The 20,450-nt window shown below is 38.6% G+C and overlaps 1 protein-coding gene across 4 annotated transcripts in view; it reads right to left on the bottom strand.

The window, feature by feature from the left end:
* Positions 1-20,450, bottom strand: part of KIAA0232 — an 80,105-nt gene that overhangs the window by 50,108 nt on the left and 9,547 nt on the right. Inside the window, exons 1-2 of one of the 4 annotated variants that reach the window (XM_080373381.1) lie at positions 9,898-10,029; positions 6,579-6,644 (exon numbers count right to left, since the gene is read on the bottom strand). The exons of 1 other annotated variant lie outside the window; for it this stretch is intronic. Coding sequence is in view for 1 of the 3 variants with exons in the window: in XM_080373378.1 (XP_080229504.1) it covers positions 9,898-10,128 (231 nt within the window). In the remaining 2 variants the exon portion in view is untranslated. Of the gene's footprint in view, positions 1-6,578; positions 6,645-9,897; positions 10,402-20,450 lie in introns of those variants that run through there. 2 more of the 4 variants (XM_080373378.1, XM_080373379.1) reach the window with 2 other exon arrangements.

Raw genomic sequence — 20,450 nt, forward strand, 5'->3', positions numbered from 1 at the left:
ATAGGAGAAAACAGCCATAAATTATACCCAAAATGGAATAGTTCCTTACTACCTCTTGGAAGATCTCATAATGGAGAATTTGGAGAAATCTGCAACAAATCATGTGTACTTCACCTTTAAGATTATTCAAGCAGTAGACTGTGTAAATACCTTCAGTGATCTTCCCTGAAAAAATACTTTTCCTAAACTGAGATTCAGAAAAAAACTCTCTAAGCCTGCTTAGAGCCACAGAGAGATATACTTTAATGGCTTTTGTGAAAATTTTAAGAGACATTGCATCTCATTATAATTGATGAGAAAGGTCTAATGTGCCAGGATAAGCTCAGACATTCCTCACAGGCTGCCTCAGGTTGAGGCAAGGAGATAACACACAAGCAAGGCAATTCAGAAGAAAACACAGTAACAGTGGCACAAACTCATCTTGTGTTCTCCAAAAGAAATGCACTAAGAGGTTCAGCAGACAAACAGCAGGTAAGTACACTTTCAGGGAGCAGCACAAGTTCTCTCCATTTCAAAAGCCATGCTATCACAAAATGGAGAGGACTGGAAAATACTTTCTAATGTTAGATAACTACTCAAAAGTTAGGTATTACCGGGGAAATAATTCATCAGAGACTTTTTGTGAAAAGCCAGAGAACCATCTAGCTGCTAAGTCACCTCTTTCCCAGTTGCTGTAACTGGAACAGTACAATCCTACGCAGTTGGTCTGTAACAGCACAGCTGATAATGTATCAGAGCACGTCACACACTGCTATGACTTCAAGGTCCTCAAAGCATTCAGGACTGATTGATTATTCCACTACTGGCAGGCAGAGAAGAACTCTACCTATCAAAACCAACTGATCCAAGTATAAAATCCAGTAATCTAAGCTTCCGTCAATTATAAACTCTTGCTTATAATATTACCAACCTAAAAGGGCAGTCTATGCATTGTTCACTAATAGAAGTTACTCCAGGCTGAAACCAAGCAAGAAACTGATCACACCCACTCCCAAGAGCAGAGAACATGCAAATGCTGCATCTGTTGAAATTCTGTTTGTTGAGCAGGCTGCCTTTAGAGTTTTCCCATTAAAGTAAAAGCAGAAAAGAAAAATTTAGCAAAGTTATAGCTACAGCTAAAAAGACATCATTTTACTTGCATGTCTTACCTACTAGCAGAAAAGAAAGCCAAGAACTCAACAGAAACTGCCACTACAGAGTCCCAGATATCTGGAAGGGACATGTTATGACTGGAGAAGTTATTTCACAGCATTTATGGTTACTATCTTGGACTTCAAAATAAAGTTGTGTGGCAAGCATCACAGACCACTGTAATCATCTGATTTTGGAGAATACAGGCAATATACATCTATGCTTGGAGACATGCGGTGAGCGTACCATCAGGCAACAATCTACTGAACAAAGAACACTAAGGGGGTATCTCAGCAAGCCCCAGAATCAGCACAGAGGAGGCTGCAAATAAATCCTGGCTGTTGTGAAGACTAACCAGCCTAGCACCTGCGCCTGTATCTTGTATGCCTGTATTTGCATGACGAAAGCCTTTGTGAGAACACCTCAGTAGTCATAACACTAAAAAGGTGACCCTGTAAATTCTTTTTGCATGACGGAGAGAGAGGTAGGTACACCGATGCTACTCATGAAGTCACAAAATGGTAATAGTACTCTTTTAAAAGGTAACTTTGATTACTCAGAGCAGAAGCTAATGATAACATTTTAACTGTATTACACAGATGGGCCTACTCAATAGGATGGTACACAAGATAGGCATCACAGAGCCTACATAAGCTTGATGTCCCGAAGAGGACAATTCACATATTGGAATAGACATGCTTACAAAGGTGTTAGCATTTAAGCATGATCACTCATGCTGGTACAAAAGCAGAAGACAGACTGAAAGAAAAATTTCTCTGATAACCACAGACCTTGAGAACAAATGCTTTTCTTTTGCATGAACCTGTCAGCTAAAGCTGATACCCCTATCCCCTGAAACCTGTACAGTTTGCATAAATACAATGATCCTGGGAGTCTACTGCTGAGCTCCAATGCTGCCACAAAAGAATACAAATGCATGGTTCACGATAACCCCCATCTAACTGTCACCAAGATGGAAAGACAAAACATTGCAGCTCTCTCAAAATTAACAAGTCAAATGCCAACTAAAATTTAACAAGTTTAAAAGAAAAGAAAAAAAGGAAAAGTCCCACAGAGACACTACACCAGTTTTGTTCCCGCTTTGGCTGAAAGCTCTTGTACTGACAGCGCTTGCAAGAACCCAACTGAAACCACTTCAGCACCAGCATAACAACCATAGGTGCAGCTGTTCTTCACAAACAGAATGACAGGTGCTTTCACAGGACAAAGCCCATTACACTGAGGGAATCACAAGTCTGCTCCAAGACCTAAAACATGAGGCCCTACCCTGCCGCACATGCAGCAGTTCAGAGAGAGTATCTGGGAGCTTTTTGAGGCACATGCCTTTACAGAAAAGCCATTGCAGCCACCCTTCACTGCTTAACTGAAGAGGAATCCATATGCCCCCAAATTTTTCTCACCCAGTTCATGTTGTATACAAAAAATTTATTTTCCAAACTTTAAATATGACAGCATGAGTTATATAGTCCTCAGATAGTCACTCGGGGGGCGGGGAGGGCGAGCAAGGACCACATCTAAGCTCTCCTCTACAAACTTTTAAACTTATCTGAGCTTTTACAAAACTTAAAATATTTTCTATTAACAAATAAGCTTTACGGGCATATTAACTTGAGGATATAGTACTGTTTCCTAAATATGATAAATTTCTTCAGTTTTCACATTTATGCATGAGAAAAAGAGGGTTTATTCCTAACCCTGCAAACATGTACACATTTGAATACTCTAAGAACTTAAAGTTAACCATTCTAAAAAGTACAGACAGAAGTCTTGGTATCACAGTTCCCTCTCCTACCTAACTATTCTTCCTACAAAAGTTTCCACAACTTGAACTTTGCATACTTAATCTGGGTAATGATTAAAAAACCAAGGTCAGAAAAACCTTAAAAATTGTTACTACAGGAATGTTACACTGCTTAATAAGCAGTAACACAAACTAAGCTGAAAATATTCTGTATTCAGGAAATATACTTCTACATGTTACTGGTGAACTTTGCAACTTAACGACACTTGTGTGCAGCAGTCATACAGCATTACCCTACCCTAACTTTTCTTTTTTGTTAATGCATTAAATTAATAAAATTAACAAAAATTAATACATTAAAAAAATGGGTTTGAATGATCCACAGTTATTTCTTAGGGATGATAAAAGAGCCGTTGGAATTATACTAAAACCTGCATTGTCATCTGTAGTTAATTAGGCATACTGGCCAGATTAACATTTAATACTCGGTTAGTGTAATACAGGGGACCAAATCCTCATTTCTCCTCCTATCTTGAGGTTATGGAGGAGATTTTCCACTTCAAAACAAACACAACAAAACACATCCTCTTCCCCCTAAAACATGCATGTGAAAAACTGAACAGCTATTACTAGAATATAAATCTATACATCAGGTCCCTCTACTGGGTTAACATGGGATGGCAGGGAGAATCAAAGCCCCACATTCGACTAGATCTTTGAACCTAGCAGGTGCATCACAAGTACCGTCACAAAAGGTGTCCCATTTCACCGGCACACGTTAAGCAAATACAGAACAGTTGGCAATGATAACCCCATCTCAGTTCAGAGTGATAGACCAAAAGCATTTGTGAAGATAAAACCACAGAGTAAAGACCTCAAATTTATCTTACATGGCCTGAAGTGTTTTTTTCACCACTCCGTTCTCCTCTTCATAGAAAAGAGGAAAACTACATTTTGGACTTCAAATATGTATGTGCTAATGATGGAAAAGCAAGAATAAAAACTATGATCAGAGAGTCAGCATAACGTAGCTATCCTTCTGAAGACTTTTTCAACCCCTCCATGCAAAACATTACCTGAATGGAACTATTTCAAATCAGTCTACAAAAAGAAAAAAACTTATGCTAGTCACAGAAGAACACAATTTGCAGTACAACAGCTACCTCATTCTGAGAGCTAAGAAAATACTATCTTGTAAAAAAAGTTTCTTTAGGATATTTACTTTTGAGGGTCAGAAAAAAATGCCAACTTCTAAAAATTAGTTGAAAGAAGAAGATCAAAAGCAACACAAGACACTTGATATGGAAAGTATGCGTAACAAATGCATTTAGACGTTCACGCTGCATGACCAAAGGCTTACAAACAAAGCCTTTATCTTACAGAGTGTTGAGCTGTTGGGTTTGGGTTTTGGGGTTGTTTTTTAATAAAGGCTCTGTCTCACCAAAAGGGAGAACAGTCTATAGGCAAATATAACATGAACTTGTTATATTCGGAAACAGCTATGCTTACAAATAGCATATAAAAAATACAACACAGAACACTGATTTTAATACTGTACAAACAAAGATCAACGAAATAATATTTTAGGCAAAATATATTTTAAGGTGACGCCCTCCACTTCTCACAGGGTACACCATCTTAATGTAGTACTTACTATATCACAAACTGGTTTGAGAACACGTCTCTACAAATATACTTTTAATTAGAATTTAAACAAAAGTAAGAAAGCTTAAAAGCACCTGGCTAGTTTAACATTAGGAAACTAAAAGCGAGACAGCCTGATCTAATCTGAAGTCAAAGAGCTGTCTCACAATGTTCAAATCTCCCCCAACAGCAATTCTGTGGGTCCCCGAAAGTTAGAAATTTGTCAGTAATTTCACGGGGGTTTCTCCTAAATTTACCTTTTATTCCAAAATAAGAAAAATCAGTCATAAAATGCACATGAAAAAAGCATATATACTTCACAGAAATATTCTGCGCTTCAGTTACCATCCCAGTCTTTAAATCCATACCCATTTTATGAGGTTTTCCTTAACAGACCAAAAGCATCTAACAGGCCATCTACCTCAGAACAAACCGGAGTGGTTTCCAAATATTTTGAACAGAGACCACTGATAAGCCTCAAATCTTAAAAAAATAACAAGCATACACCCCCCCCCCCCAATAATGAACATGTTACATAATACGGTCCCACAGATTCCTGTAGTAATTTTGACCACACAGACATCTAATTTATGTGTACATCAACTTCAGAATCTTGTTCTCCAATACAACTGTAAGCAAGAAACACCCTTGTTTGTGTGTGCATGTAAATGTACCACTGAAGCCCTTACTTGTATCCTGATACGACAAACCTAAACTAACTAGCTACAAAACCCCCAAGCTATTTCTATGAACATCCTGCTGTCACAGTAATCAAGGAAAATGTGCAAATGCAATTCATATTGCCTTTGTATTCTCTCCTCCATCAGTCAATGTGGAAAAATCCCAAAAAGCTTCCTCGCTTCTGCCCTCTTAAACCCTCCCACCAGCAATATCATTGCCAAAAAAAAAAAAAAAAAGGCAAGGCGAGGGGGAAGGGAAGAGAAGGGAAATAAAAAAAAAAGTGCACACACTAAGAACAAAGGCCTGCTTAAGAACTTTTACATCTCAAGCTTTTAGACTTATTTCTAAAAGTATAACTTGCATAAGAATTGTGCTATAAATGCCAACGATAATTAACTTCAGTATCTGAGTATTGTTTAAAGACATTGAAGATGTGTATATTTAGCAGGTCTTACAGTAATTCTTAGTAAATGCTTACAACATGTATAACCACCGCAGCTCTGGAAGGTCTTGGCCACAGTACAATTCATACTTTTCTTTCAAGATTCTTTTCTTGAAAGCTTCCTAGTACTTTGAAACATGGCTGGGCAAAACATACCTGCTTATCAATTTTCCCATTATTTTAATAATTATTTCAGTTTAAGCCAATAAGTCAGAATAAAAACTGCAAACATTCCAGTAAAATTTGTTTGCAGTGTATTAGGGTTTTACTTTCACCTGTTTTCTGCACTGTGTCTTCCTCCACAGCCCTCCACACAAGTACCTGCAAGAAGCCCCTATCAACTCTTTGAAAACTCACGACTTATTGGTCTATCATTTTCCAATATTGAGCCTGCATCCATATGATACCCAACGGAGACCACTCTAATTGGGCAAGGCATGGAATTAACAGTAACAAAACCTCAACAAACCACAACAAAAAAAGACTCCAGAAAAACACTCATACCAAAAAGAACTCAAAACAAAACGAAAAAACAAAACAAAACAAAAAAATAACCCCAAACACATTTTCTCTTCTTTCCACATATCAAACTACCTCACTATACAGAGACAGGTAATACTGAAAAGAGGTCAAGGGACCAAACCCACAGAAGTCTGCAGTAGTAAAATAGAAATACATAAATAATATTCTAACATATTTATATATTACTTACAAATCAGATGGGAACATCCTGCTTATTCTCAAAAATAACCCTGAAGACCTAGTTAATCAAGACTTCTGTATTCTTTTGAGATACCTATTTTAAACGTAAGCTGAAACGACTGATAAACACAGTAACATTTTAAATAACTAGGTATGCCTAGTAAGGTTGGGGATGATTTTTTACTCATTTTTTATTTTATATCATTCTGTACTTACCGGACAGAACCTCACTCCAGGACTTCAGAGTTCCATCTCCTTGCTACAGTTGATGACACCAGAAAACTATATAATAAAGAAAGCATGGAAGGAAGCTACCTGAAGCAACTAAACCAGTGCTAATACTGTCATCAACATTCTAAGGTGGAAAGATCTTAATGTCCGTCTTAACTTCAGTTTACAACATTTCTAATGAAGACTATTTTTACAGTAGCTGTAAGATTAAGACTGCCTAAATTTATCCTCTTCACCACACCTACCCCCCAAAAAAACACATTGCAATTCATTTAGTATTGTTCATATGTGTAATCCCATTCTGGGCGTTCAAAGACCATACATTTCATCTAACCTGTTCAAAACAAAAGTCATTGCTGTATTTTTGGGAAGAAATGATGGCTAATCACTCCCTGCAGAAACAGAGTTCTAGAAGCAAAGCATCTTAGAACAGCCCAGGTAGGAAAGGGCCTGGTTGGGGAATCATCTGGTTCACCCTTTCAAGGAAAACGGAGCCTAGATAAGATTATCTAGCACCACGTTCAACTGCATCTTGAAAACCTCCAGCAATAGGGACTTTACCACGTTCCTAAGGAGGTTGTTCCAGCAAGTAAGTGTTCCTACTATTAAAGAAAAAAAAAAAACCTCTCGCACATTGAGATTAGAAGTGTACCAGTGCAACTTCTACCCATTGTCCTTTGTCTTCTCCATGTGGCTCCTTGTGAAGAGAAAGCCTCCATCCTCTTTGTAGCTGTCGTCTAAGTTGGGGAAAAATCACTGCAATAAACCCACTATAGAGAAGAGTTCCTTCCCTGGAAATTCTGTCACCTGTCTCAAGAATCAAAGGAATCATATGGGAGAAAAAATTCCTGAGATGCCAAGAACCAACTCTTCCATGGCCATTTATCTGAATTAAGGGAGCTCAGCAACTCTCAGTATTTTACTCTTAAATTATTTATCATTTAAATGTTTAATTGCTGTACTCTTCCCCGACTTCTATTTGTAGACAACACCATAGTACTTTTTTTGCTCCTTTGTCTTAATGTACCTACCACCAAAACTGGATTGAAACTGCTTATATGCAAACATATGCTTTAGAGTACAGATTCTCTTGTTTCTGAATGACTTAAACCAAAATTAATTTTAAAATACCAGGTCATACAAATAACCAGTAGGCAATAAAATAAATAAACAGAATAACAAGCACATGTGTTTTAAGATTTCATCAATTACCTGTGTAAGAAATTTGTATTTGCAGTCTTGAAAGACCAAGCTATTTGAAAAAGGAATTAGGTCGCAGTGTATTTCATAACACATGCATCCAATCATTATTACAGAATATCATCACAAAATTAAATTGATATTAGGTCTCAACACTCAGAACACAATTATTGAAGTGAATAATTGCAATAAAAGTATGTTATAAGCAGGATCAAATTGGAAGAGGTGGAAAACATCCAGCTTCTTCAAATCTCAATGTTGTTCAGAAGACATTCTGTACGTTTGTACTACAGCACCCGCTCAGCAACACAGGTTTTGGCTACCCTGTCAGCATGTGGTATTCTCTTTGGCTCATTAGGTTCAGATAATCAACTTGGAAAAAGAACAGACACATTCCTTAAAGCTCTGCTATCAACCCACAAAGCACCCAGTTAAGGTATCAAAATGAGAAATAAACTGAATGAGGTTTTCATAATATAGTTACTTTGCTTCTTGCAAAGCCTGATAAAAAGAAACCTAGTTTTGGCACTTCAGTCAAATCATCACAGTAGTGACTTCAGTTATGACTATGCTCTAAAATGGACTGAAAAGAAACATTCATTTTTCTCCAAGGCCACAGAGCTATCTATGAAGCGCCTCAAATTCTGGTGTGGGTTCACTTGGTTTCTTTTTTCTGTTCTTGCCCCACGTCCTCCTCTCAAACAGGTTTGGAACTTTATTCTGTCCCCTTCTAAAATACAGCTATTCTCATCCAATCAAGGCCTAAGTAAGTTCACTATTAAGGTACTGAAGAATACTTACAGTGGTGGCGTTTTTATTTATTATTATTTTTATTAATCATGAGGTTGTTCCTGGTGAGTTTCACTGCTGCCAAGTAAACTTAAAAACAAAAAATAGTGTTGGGCATAAAGTTTTCTGTTTTGTACAACAGAAGCATGAAAGCTTTTATGCACAGTTATGGTTGCTAAGAGTTCAGAAACTGGCAGCATCTGACATGAACTTTTTTCTGCTTCCACTACATTTACATCTATCCCACAATACTCTGCCCTGCTCTTGCTGTTTTTTTAAAAAAAGTACACTAGAAACAAGTGGAAGTTCTGAAGCAATGTGTGAAGTATATATGGGTAGCAATGTGTGAAGTATAATCAAAACAGCAGCAACAAAAAAGAACTAATAATTAAGCCATCAAATAAGTGCTATTTGCTTTCCTTTCTTCCCACTGTAAATCACAGCCACCTTATAAGATGAAGTCTATGGTCAGCAGCATCCTCATCCCTTCTTGAAAACACCAGAACTTCCCTGAGTCCTATATCCAGAAACCTCCATTACTAAAAGTATTTTGATACAGGTTGATGATGCAGAGTAATTAAAAGAAAGACAAAAACCAAAAACACAAATGAGGTGAACTCAGGACTGAAAAGTACGTTGCAGTGACATATAAAATCCACAACAATAAAGGCACACGGAAACAGTAAGTGTTGTGCCTATCTGATACATAGCTTCAACTTTATTTCCCCTGCCCTTTTTGAGCTTCAGTCATGTATAGCAACTCACTGTTCCACAACTCTTTTGCATGTCTTTTATCAGGATTTAGCATGAACGTTCTTTTAGAAGAGATGAATAATATAATGCAATAGTGTATTTTAAATACTAACAAAACAAAAAAGAAAAAGGGTGGGGCTTTTTTTATTCTTTACTGAAAACAGCAGAAGATTAAGTCCATGAGAAGTGATGGGGAGAAGCAGGCCAATTTGACACAGTTTATAAGAATTACATTAGTTTACTAATGTTCCAATATTCAAATAACCTTGTAATCACGAGTACTGAAGGTCTGCATTTACGATACAGAACATGCCAGTGCTGTTAGTTCTGAAATCAATTGTAGCAACATGAACATTTTAATTTAATTGCTCATACAGCAAACTAACTACATTAATGTCAGTACACCCAGCAAATTTAATTCCAATGTGGTTTATACCCCCCTTCCACCCACACACGGAAAGATAACACCCCCCCATCTGAGCCATACCCATGGATAAATACACAAAACATAACCGATACAAAAACTCACTTTCACTGGACAACATCTAAAATATGTAAATACCTGTTCCTGCAGGTCGTAGTCATAGCTATCATGCAGCAGAAGACTGAGGACATACCGAGTATAAATCATGGCATCAATGCCACACTTCTCTAGCTCTTGTCCCAGCCAGGTCTGCACTGGACCCAAAGCATGTAGCAGAGACATTTCAGAAACAGATACAGGGCCTGGATAAGAGCTTGAGGAGCTTTCAGATGGCAAACCATCCACAACAACTGTACAGATAGGGCGCATGAATCTAGGTGGTTGGCATCCTTATAACGTGAAGCATTTTCTGTAGTTGATATTCCGTCGATATCTGGAGGTGATTTTCACTCCAGTAAATAGGAGAGAGGCTTGACTTCTACGACAATCATTTATGTTTCCTGGCAGTTAGCCGTCTAGAGACGAACATCACTCTTCAGGCATGACCAGTGAATAAACTAAATCCTAACAGCAAACACATATGTAGATGTGTTTTTCTACCTTAATTTCACATTGAGGCCAGATGCAAGTCCCCAGCAGGACCTATAAAGAGGAAAAAATGATAAGTTGTGATAATATGTATCCATAAATGAGTAATATTAAACAGTGAAAAAAACCACCCAATGTAGAGAGCAGTCATTTACATACTGCTTACTCCACATATATAGTATACCTATTCAGTGTCATTTTGAAAGGTAACAGGAGTAATTCCAAGTTTAAAGGTGACTCTTAGAAAAGGTACTTTTTAAAACAGGAAGAGAGACTCTTTCATTAAAGACTTCACAACTAATCCGTTGATTGAAATATATGCTTGATTTAGCTTTATGGGAAAGCTGGGATTCTGTCACTTTCATTATCAGCTGAAAAAAAATCCACTTTGAGAAACAATCAATCAATCTATGTTAGTTTGCATAAAGACTGACCGTATATTTTGTATCACTAAAGCACAATATAATCCTATTGTTTTGCAGTGATTTCTGGTTTTGGAATAGAAAAAGGTGTCTTCTTTATAAAACAACTCACTTACGAAATTTACCTGGCCCGAAGTCTCATAAATCCTACCACAAAATAGTTGCTATCTTCAGGCATGGGGTTTGAGGTTGTTTGTTTTCTCAGGACAACAAAGTATTTTGTCATCCAAAATCTGTCCTCACAAAAATATAAATCTCTGGAATAACTTCCAAAATTTGAGCAGAATAGAATTTATCAGTGCCAGAATTAACATTTAACCCTCTTCACAGAAAGCATACACTAGTCTTACCTGAGAACTTACATTCTAAACCATACCCTAAAACAGACAAACCATCCTAAGACTTGCACCATCCACAATCCCAAATCAATCTTGCTAAGTAAGGAGCAGAAGGTGCAAGCACCACACATGTAGGCATTCTGCCCTCTAACCCAGAAGAATGCAGTCCAAAAAAGGCATTTTTGAACTGGTCTGCCAAACAACCACATGTCAGTCTGGCATTTGTGTAGGCCTTCTGTCCTCTCCAGCTTCTCAGCAAGAGAAAACAAAGCTCAAATCCTAGCAGGAAATATCCCTTCAATGAAAGAAAACAAAGACTAAAGGATCTAAACAAAATCTACTCTTTTGTTTCAACCCCACTGCAAGATGGCCAACACACTCAAAACAGACACCACCTACTACAACTATCTGAACTATATGCTGTGTGCCAGGAACAGATGCACAGAGCCAGGAGAAGGATCACTGCTCAGCAGGAGAGCACCTGAAGCCCACGCAGCACAAAGGAATTCCAGCCACTCCAGTGGGTAGGTCAGCTTCATTGGGGGCCCAACTTAAATGCTTCTATGCAAACACATGTAGCATGGGGAATAACCAAGAGTTAGAGACATGCACATGCCTGCAGGACGGGTGTCTTACTGATACCACAGAGAGACAGTGGGATGGTTCCCATAACCGAAGTGTTGGGATGGAAGGATACAGGCATGGGAGACAAGGAGGCAGTGTCACCCCCTATGTCAATGACCAGCTGGAGTGCGTGCAGCTCCACCTGGGGTGGATCAGGAGCCAACCAAGAGCTTACAGGTGAGGATCAAAGGGAGGACAGGGACAGGTGACATTATAGTGGGGGTCTGCCATAGGCTACCTGACCAGGAAGACCAAGCAGATCAGGCCCTCTATAGACAGACAGGAGCACCCTCACGTTCACAAGCCCTGGTCCTCATGGGGGACATCAATCACCCTGATGGAGGAACAACACAGCAGGGCATAAGCAATCCAGGCGGTTCCTTCTCCAAGTGCTAGAGGAGCCAACAAAGAGAGGTGCAGTGCTGCACCTTGTTCCCACCAACAAGCAGGGGCTGCTGGGGAATGAGAAGCTCAAGGGCAGCCTTGGCTGCAGTGGCCATGAAACGGTGGAGTTCAAGACCCTTAGGCATCAAGGAGGTTGTACAGCAAGCTTGCTACCCTGGACTTCAGGAGAGTAGACCTTGGCCTCTTCAGGGATCTGCCTGGTAGAGTACCATGGGACAGAAGGATGGAGGGAAGAGGGGCCTAAGAAAGCTGGTTAATATTCACGGATCACCTCCTCCAAGCTCAAGAATGATGAATCCCAACAAAGGCGGCAGCAGGCAAAAACACCAGGAGGCCTGCATGGATGAACAAGGAGCTCCTGGACAAACTCATACACAAAAAGGAAGCCTACACAGGGTGGAAGCAACGACGGGCAGCCTGGGAGGAATATTGAGAAATTGTTCCAGCAGCCAGGGATCACATTAGGAAAGCTAAAGCCCCAGTAGAATTACATCTGGCCAGGGACATCAAGGAAAACAAGAAAAGCTTCTATACATTTGTCAGTGATAAAGGAAGACTAGGAAAAACATGGGCTCTCTCCAGAAAGAAGCAGGAGACCTGGTTATCCAGGACATGGAGAAGTGTAAGATACTCCACAACTTCTGTGCCTCAGTCTTCACCAGCAAGTGCTCCAGCCACACCATCCAAGTTGCAGAAGGCAAAGGCAGGGACTGGGAGAATGAAGAACTGCCCACTGTAGGAGATCAGGTTTGAGAATGTCTAAGGAACCTGAAGGCGCACAAGTCGATGGGACCTGATGAGACACATGCGCAGGTCCTGAGGAAACTCCAGGCAAAGTTGCTAAGCCACCATCCATCATATTTGAGAAGTTGTGGGAGTCCAGTGAAATTCCCACTGACTGGAAAAGGGGAAACATAACCCTCATTTTTAAAAAAGGTGTGAAAAGGAAGACCCAGGGAATCACAGGCCAGTCAGTCTCACCTCTGTACCTGGCATTGAACGAGAAGATCATGTTTCCTCCTAGAAACTATGCTAAGACACATGGGATATAAGGAGGTGATTCATGACAGCCAACATCGCTTCACTAAGGACAAATAAAGCCTGACAAAATTGGTGGCCTTCTATGATGGGGTCACAGTGTTAACAGATGAGGAAAGACAGCTGATGTCATCTGTCTGGATTTGTGCAAAGCATTTGACACTGTCGCACATGACATCCCTGTCTCCAAACTGGAGACATGGATTTGATGGAGGGACCACTTGGTGGATAAGGAATTGGCTGGATGGTTACACTCAGAGTTGTGGTCAGTGGCTCGATGTCCAAGTGGAGACTGGTAAGAAGTGGCATTCCTCAGGGGTCAGCACTGGTCCCAGTGCTGTTCAACATCTTTGCCAGCAACGTAAGACAGCAGGATTGAGCGCACTCTCAGCAACTTTTCCAACAACACCAAGTTGAGTGGTGCAGTAGTCAACATGCTGGAGAGAAGGGCTGCCATCCAGATGGACCTTGACAGGCTTGGGAGGTGGGCCCATGCAAACTTCATGAAGTTCAGCAAGGCCAAGTGCAAGGTCCTGTGCGTGGGTCAGGGCAATCCCAAGCACAAATACAGCCTGGGCAGAGAATGGATTGAGGGCAGCCCTGAGGAGAAACACTTGGGAGTGTTGGTGGATGAGAAGCTCAACATGGCCCAGCAGTGTGCACCTGCAGCCCAGAAAGTCAACAGCACCCGGGGCTGCATCAAAAGAAGCGTGGCCAGCAGGTCCAGGGAGGTGATTCTCCCCCTTCACTCTGCTCTGGTGAGACCCCACCTGGAGTACTGCGTTCAGCCCTGGGGTCCTCAGTGCAAGGAACACATGGACCTGTTAGAGCAGATCCAGTGGAGGGCCACAAAAATAATCAGAGGGATGGAATACCTCTTCTATGAAGAACAGTTGAGAGAGAAGGGGTTGTTCAACCTGAAGAACAGAAGGCTCTGGAGAGACTGTGGCTTTCCAGTACTTAAAGGGATCTTATAAAAAAAGATGGGGACAAACTTTTTACAAGGGCCTGTAGCAACAGGACAAGGGACAATAGTTTTAAACTGAAAGGCAGTATATTTAGATTGCAGAGAAAGAAGACATTTTTTACAATGAGGGTGTGAGACACTGGAACAGCTTGTCCAGAGGAGTTGCAGATGACCTGTTTGAAGTGTTCAAGGTCACACTGGACAGGGCTTTGAGCAACCTGATCTAGTGAAAGATGTCCCTGCCCATAGTAGGGTGTTTGGACTAGGTGATCTTTGAAGGTTCCTCCCAACCCAAACCATTCAGATTCTATGATACAGCAAAGCAAAGGGCTTCTGGATACTGAGTCACCTCAATCAGAACTTACTTAGACACATGTTTTAGATCCTTAGCACCTAGTAAGAACTGAAGTTACGCTTCAGCCTGTCCCTGAATGAGGTGATAATGTGGCCCCTCTCTTCTACCTTAACACTTATTTTCATGAGGCATCTGAGATATTCAGTTCTTAAGACCTATGCTGACAAAACCTGATTGACTTTGGCTGACCAGTTAAAGCACGTCTTGCCTTTTTTAGATGAGGAGAAGGGAGAAACAGCAAGAGCGAGACAGGTTATCATAGGAATTAAGAAATGAGAAAACAAAGAAATTTCTATGATCTTCAAATATTACAGTCCAGCTTTTTCAAATACCATATTTAATTACCTACTTTAACTTTTTTTAAAAAGTTTCAAAATACATAAGTGATATGAAGACTGGAAAGCTGAAAAAAATTCTGAAATAATACCTGAGACTTCTCATTTTAAGACCATCTCAAGTACTTCATTTTACAGAAAGTCTTAAACATATTTCCATTATGAATTCGAATTAACAAAATTTCATGCAAACTGATTATTTTCCCATCCCAGTACTAGGGAGTGGCCTTCCATATCAAATTAATACAAGTCACTCAAAGGGTGAACATTTCTGCCAACAGATGTGAAGCTTGATTTTAGAGATAACATTTTCTGAAAAATAAATTATCATTCCTTTTTAATCTTTTTCACACTGTCTTGTTTAATATAACTTTCTCCACCCTCACAATGACCATGGCTAATCTGAACAGGGAGACTACAATACAGCCTAAGTAATTAGTGCAATGCTAGTTATTTTAACCACCAAGTTGGAAAGAATTCTCCATTTCCAGCTATAAAATAATGATGGAGGACATGCCTTACAATGGGAACTACAAAATAAGATTACTTAAAAATCCTAAAGTAAAAAATACATTAAATACTTTCAAAATAATTTCTACTTACTCTACTTCCTTGTAGAATTTTTCCTTTTAAGTAATCTCAGTTTTTGTAATACTAATCAATGACCGCAGCAAGGTCACTTTTTGATAACCTGTCAACAGCCTAACCACTAGAGGCACAAGAGCCAATTTACTGAGGTGTCTTGTAAAGGAATGAGAACACAATACTCAGATTTTTACAATTTAGACCATCTCAGAAAAGATACTCTTTCTCAATATTCTACTCAAGTGTGATAGTCACTAAACATTCTTTTGACATAAAATAGCAGATGAAAATAATGGAGTTTTAGTCTCCTGACATCTAGCTAAGGAAAAGCAACGTTAAATAATCTATAGCAAGAAACAAAAAGAAGGATCAATGTACAGAAACTGAAGCTGGAACACTCCAGGGCATTCCCTGCAACAGAGTCGGTTTCGCAGGGTAAGTGACCTCTTCTGAAAATTAAATAATCCTGGTCTTCTCCTTAAGTGAAATGGAATACAACTATTGTCACATCAAATACATAAAATAATTTACAAAATAAAAAAAAAAGTTTTGGTAGTACAATCACGAGAGCCACACAAACATGTTCCTGTAACCGTATTATCTACACGACTACAGCATGATAGTGTAAAATTACACAAAGATTACCAGCAAGCGCACTAAAAGGATGTAATTAAGTCACTCTTCAATGAAGCTTGACACAAGCCCACCAAGAAAGTGCTAGCATATATAACTGTTCTTATCAGATTATCAACAGAAAGGGTAGATTGACTAAAAGCCCATGCCAGGCAAGATATTTCAACTTCAACAGCTTTTTTTCTCTGTAATTCCCCTTCATATAAAAAAGAAGTTTCTTTTAAGGGGCTTAAAAGGAAGGCCTTTTTTCCAGTTGTTTCTAATCTTGGAAACCATTGACCAAAGGCAAACCACAAAACCCAGTGAATTAATCTAAGGTAACCTCATCTGTATTATCAGCACCAAAAGGCCTCTGAAAATTATGCATCCACACAACAAGGTTCTGAACATTTTTTTTGTAACTGACAAAAAATAAGTAGATTTAATGCTTTAACAACTTTCAAGCTTTCTTAAAGATATACCTACTATCAGCTCTTGAAGTAACAGAAAATATTGTAATAGGAGAGTAAAAACCATATCCCTTACTATTGTCCTTTTTAGGTAAACTTAAGGTTCACAGAATTGTTCTTGGAGATCATAAAAAGGTAACTTAAAAAGGAAGCAAATTGTCTGCAGGCTTAAATTCACTACACTGGGGTCTACACTCTCAGCGGAAAAGAAAAATCACAAGTTCTACATATTGGAGGAAGTTGAAAACTGATGTATTGAATTATTTATTTATTTATTTATTTGTATAATCTGCAAATAAAAACTCTCAAGCCCTACAGTCACTCTAGAACACATTTTGATACCTCTACTACAGAGAAGCCAATCTCTTGGAAAAAGCTACAGATGCTACCTTTTTGCTTCCTTCCATTCCCAAAAGGGATAACGTGTATTTCCAGTGCTTCACTCTGCCTGCTGCTATATGTTAGCAATTAGACAAAACACATTCTCACACAATAGTTATGACTGCTGTTTTATACAAAGTTTCCTCTATTATTCTTTGAAATATGCCAGTACATTACATAGTTTACAATTACCACCTCTCATTTTCAATAAGTTTTTTTCCCTGCTATGGTCTTTGACAATGTATGACAATTTATCAATGCACAGAGGAAAAAAAAAAAAAAAAGATCATAGAATTCTTTCTTTTTTTTTTTTTTTTTTATAATGTGGATGTGTGATGTGTGTCCCCATTTTTTAACCAGGACAAAGTTTTTTAGAAGTAGTTATTTTTTCCCAGATTGGTTGTCTTATAAGCAAACAATCCTTCCTCTCCCTGACATTACATGTAGAAAAATATGCAAATCTTAATTAGTAGAAATCACAGTTAAAAATTTATCAAGTTTGCTCAATAGAATACTGAAATCACATATCCACTTCAGTAAATTTCAGTCCCCTCTAGAAGACAGATAATCAAAAGCATGGTCACATAATATGATGTTAACAGAAGTCCAAAATTGTTCTTGTATATTACAGAGGAATCAGCAATTTTACCATCATTTCTTTTGTTTCTTTCAGTGAAAAATCTAAACAAATCCTTAACATACAAACTAAACAGCCACACACTGGGGAGGGCACTGTCAAAGCCCAGAAACAAAGCCTATTTAAAGTCCAGCAAACAATGGCATCTGTGTCCTTAATAAATTTCACATGGCATTTAAAAGACATGTGAATTCAGAAGTAAAGGAGTTTGTTATTTTTTTATCACATTCATCAATAACCTAAGAAATTTGGCTGCACAGTCTTCAAAGCAAGGACAGCTTTTTTATGCTTGGTGATGTTTGATGTTATTGTACAACAAACAGCAGACCAGGGACTTGATTCATGACCTAGGCCCTGAAATACTATCACAAAACAAACAAACAAAAAAGATAATGCCTATACTATAAACAAACCTCTGCCTCCATCTCAGTCTGGACAACTTCTGCCAAAAAGCTTCAAAAGCAGTGCCACGCCATGAGAAACAGATTAAAACACCTGGCTGGAATCAAAACAAGGAACACTAAAAGCAGACTGAAGCATAAAAGCAGACCCGTGAATTAACTTTTAGATATACATAGAACTTCCTTTTTTAATAAGTATTATTGGGAAGTGCAAGAGTAACAGAATCTCATTTGTAACGGATATATGTTTTAAAGTTGACTGGTGTCTAACAAGGCTGGGCTTATGCTAGAGTTCTAGCATAACTCAAGTCAAGTCAGAGAACACACAGAGGAGGCAGAAACCAGTGTGTGGGTGTTACTGCAGGATTTTTTCTCTTGTAAATCTGCAAGCTTATTTTCATAACACTTATCCAAATGAAAATCTGAAGCTGCTAATCTGTATAAAAGCTTAATGGAATTACTCAAAGGATTCATGAGCTACCATATAAGCCTCATTCACTTAGGTTAGCAAAGAAAAAGAAGGGAGGTATAAGCAAGATGACACCAAGGGAGTCAGCAGTACAATTCTTAGGTTTCTGCATTGGGACTTGCACTGCTTAACAAATTTGTAAGCAACCTGGAAGATAACATGGGTGACAAAGTTAAGAAGCTACCAAATGACAGCAAGCTATCAGGGATAGCAAATACAAAGAAGGACCTTATGAAACCAGACTGGGCAATAAAAAGACAAACAAAATTCAGTATCGGTAAACTTGAAATGAGACACAGGGAGAATAATAACCTCATGCTATGAATACATAGAACAATGAGTTCTGAGTTGACTATTGATCCCAGGATCTGTTTCCTAAGTAGCATGATAGATACTTCATGAAACTCAAACCCAGCAGTAGTCTAAAGAGCAAATCACAGAAAAAACCAAAGTCACGCTGCTTCACTAAATTAATTGTTTGCATTTATATCATACATAACATACAACCTTGGACCTACAATATCAAAGAAGACATGCCTCTCCATGGATAGAGATTAACTGTTCAATGTTTGTCAGTTGGGTTTTTTTTTCAATATTAATAAGAACTATGTACAGTACTTTACACAACAGCTACTAGAAATTCCTTGCCAAAAGATAGTGATGACTCCAAAAAAAAAACCCACCCAACAAAAATTAGATGGGTTTCAAAGGGAATTGAACATGAGATCCCTGGAGAGTTTCCAACTAGACAAACCACAACAGGTTCAGGAATACCCTAGACTGAAAACGGTGTGAGGCTGAAGGACTATTCAGGAGAGGTATCACATACGCTCTCCCTATTCTTTTTTGTCCTTAAAAGCTCACTTACAGATGCTGTTGCAGACAAGTACCAGATTTGACAAAGCCTTTGTCTGAACCAGTACAGCTGTTCCTATAAAACATTTATGTTCACTGTAACACAAGAACAACATTTCAAAAACCAGTAGCTGGAGGAGTTCAATTAGCCGATCCACTCACAGGGCTGCACATTATTAACGATATGAACTTTGTTACAAGAAGCAAGAACATCAGTCCTGTCAAGAGAGCAAAAACTGAACTATGAGAAACAATTGTTAATGGACTGCAGAATTAGCAGGTGCAGCACCTGCACTAGGGGTTCAGCTGCATATGCAACACCTCAAATTCTCAGTAATCTGAACATTCCCCACATTCTTAAAACAAACACGTAATATAAGATGGAAGATGTACAACTTGTAAGTTACAAAAAAAAAAAAAAAAAAAAAAAAAAAGGCAAGATGGAAAGAGGAAAAAGCACGACCCAGCAGCAAAACCAACAAACACTGTGAAGAATAGTCATAGCATACTACATTCACCACACAACAAAACTTCATCACCTTACAGAATTGTAAGAAGGTCTGAAAGTGGCTTCATACATAGGCTTTTCTGAAAGGGTTCCTATTACATATAGCAGACTTGTAAAGAAGCATCTCCATATAGAGGACATTTAGGAAGTGGTTCTTCACTACACGTAACCTGACTTAAAAATTTAATTAATAAGCCCTAATAGTTGACAAGTTTTGCAGATCATGGTTCAATAGGTGTCTTGGTAATTGAGGAAGTAAATTTTATCTTCAAGACATAAGCACTGTTATTTCATAGCATTACTCAGGAAACTGCTTCAGGAAGTCAAGACTCAATATTAAAGATGCATAAAAGTAACCAGAATCAAGCGCTTCATTATGCAGCATGTAGCCACCACTTCCATTTAAATTAATATACGGGAGCCCAGAGCATTCCTGACAAAATAAAACCTGACAAATAAAACAATTTCTGGTATCAGTTTGTTGTGTAGTTGTACCAGGTAAGGGTAAGTACAGCTCACTTGTAACCTGCAGCCCCTCCACCCCAAAACATTGTGTCTTCAAAAATTTCAGTATTAGAAGGGGCTTACAACTGTTAAAAACACCTTCAAGCATTGATGAGATTTAATACATTTAAAGATATAAGATATTTATAGACTGTCTGAATTTAGAGGAGTGAAATACTGCTTCGCTAATTTCAAAT

The sequence above is a fragment of the Falco punctatus genome, assembly GCF_963210335.1.
Source record: "Falco punctatus genome assembly, chromosome: 1".
Lineage (NCBI taxonomy): Eukaryota > Metazoa > Chordata > Aves > Falconiformes > Falconidae > Falco > Falco punctatus.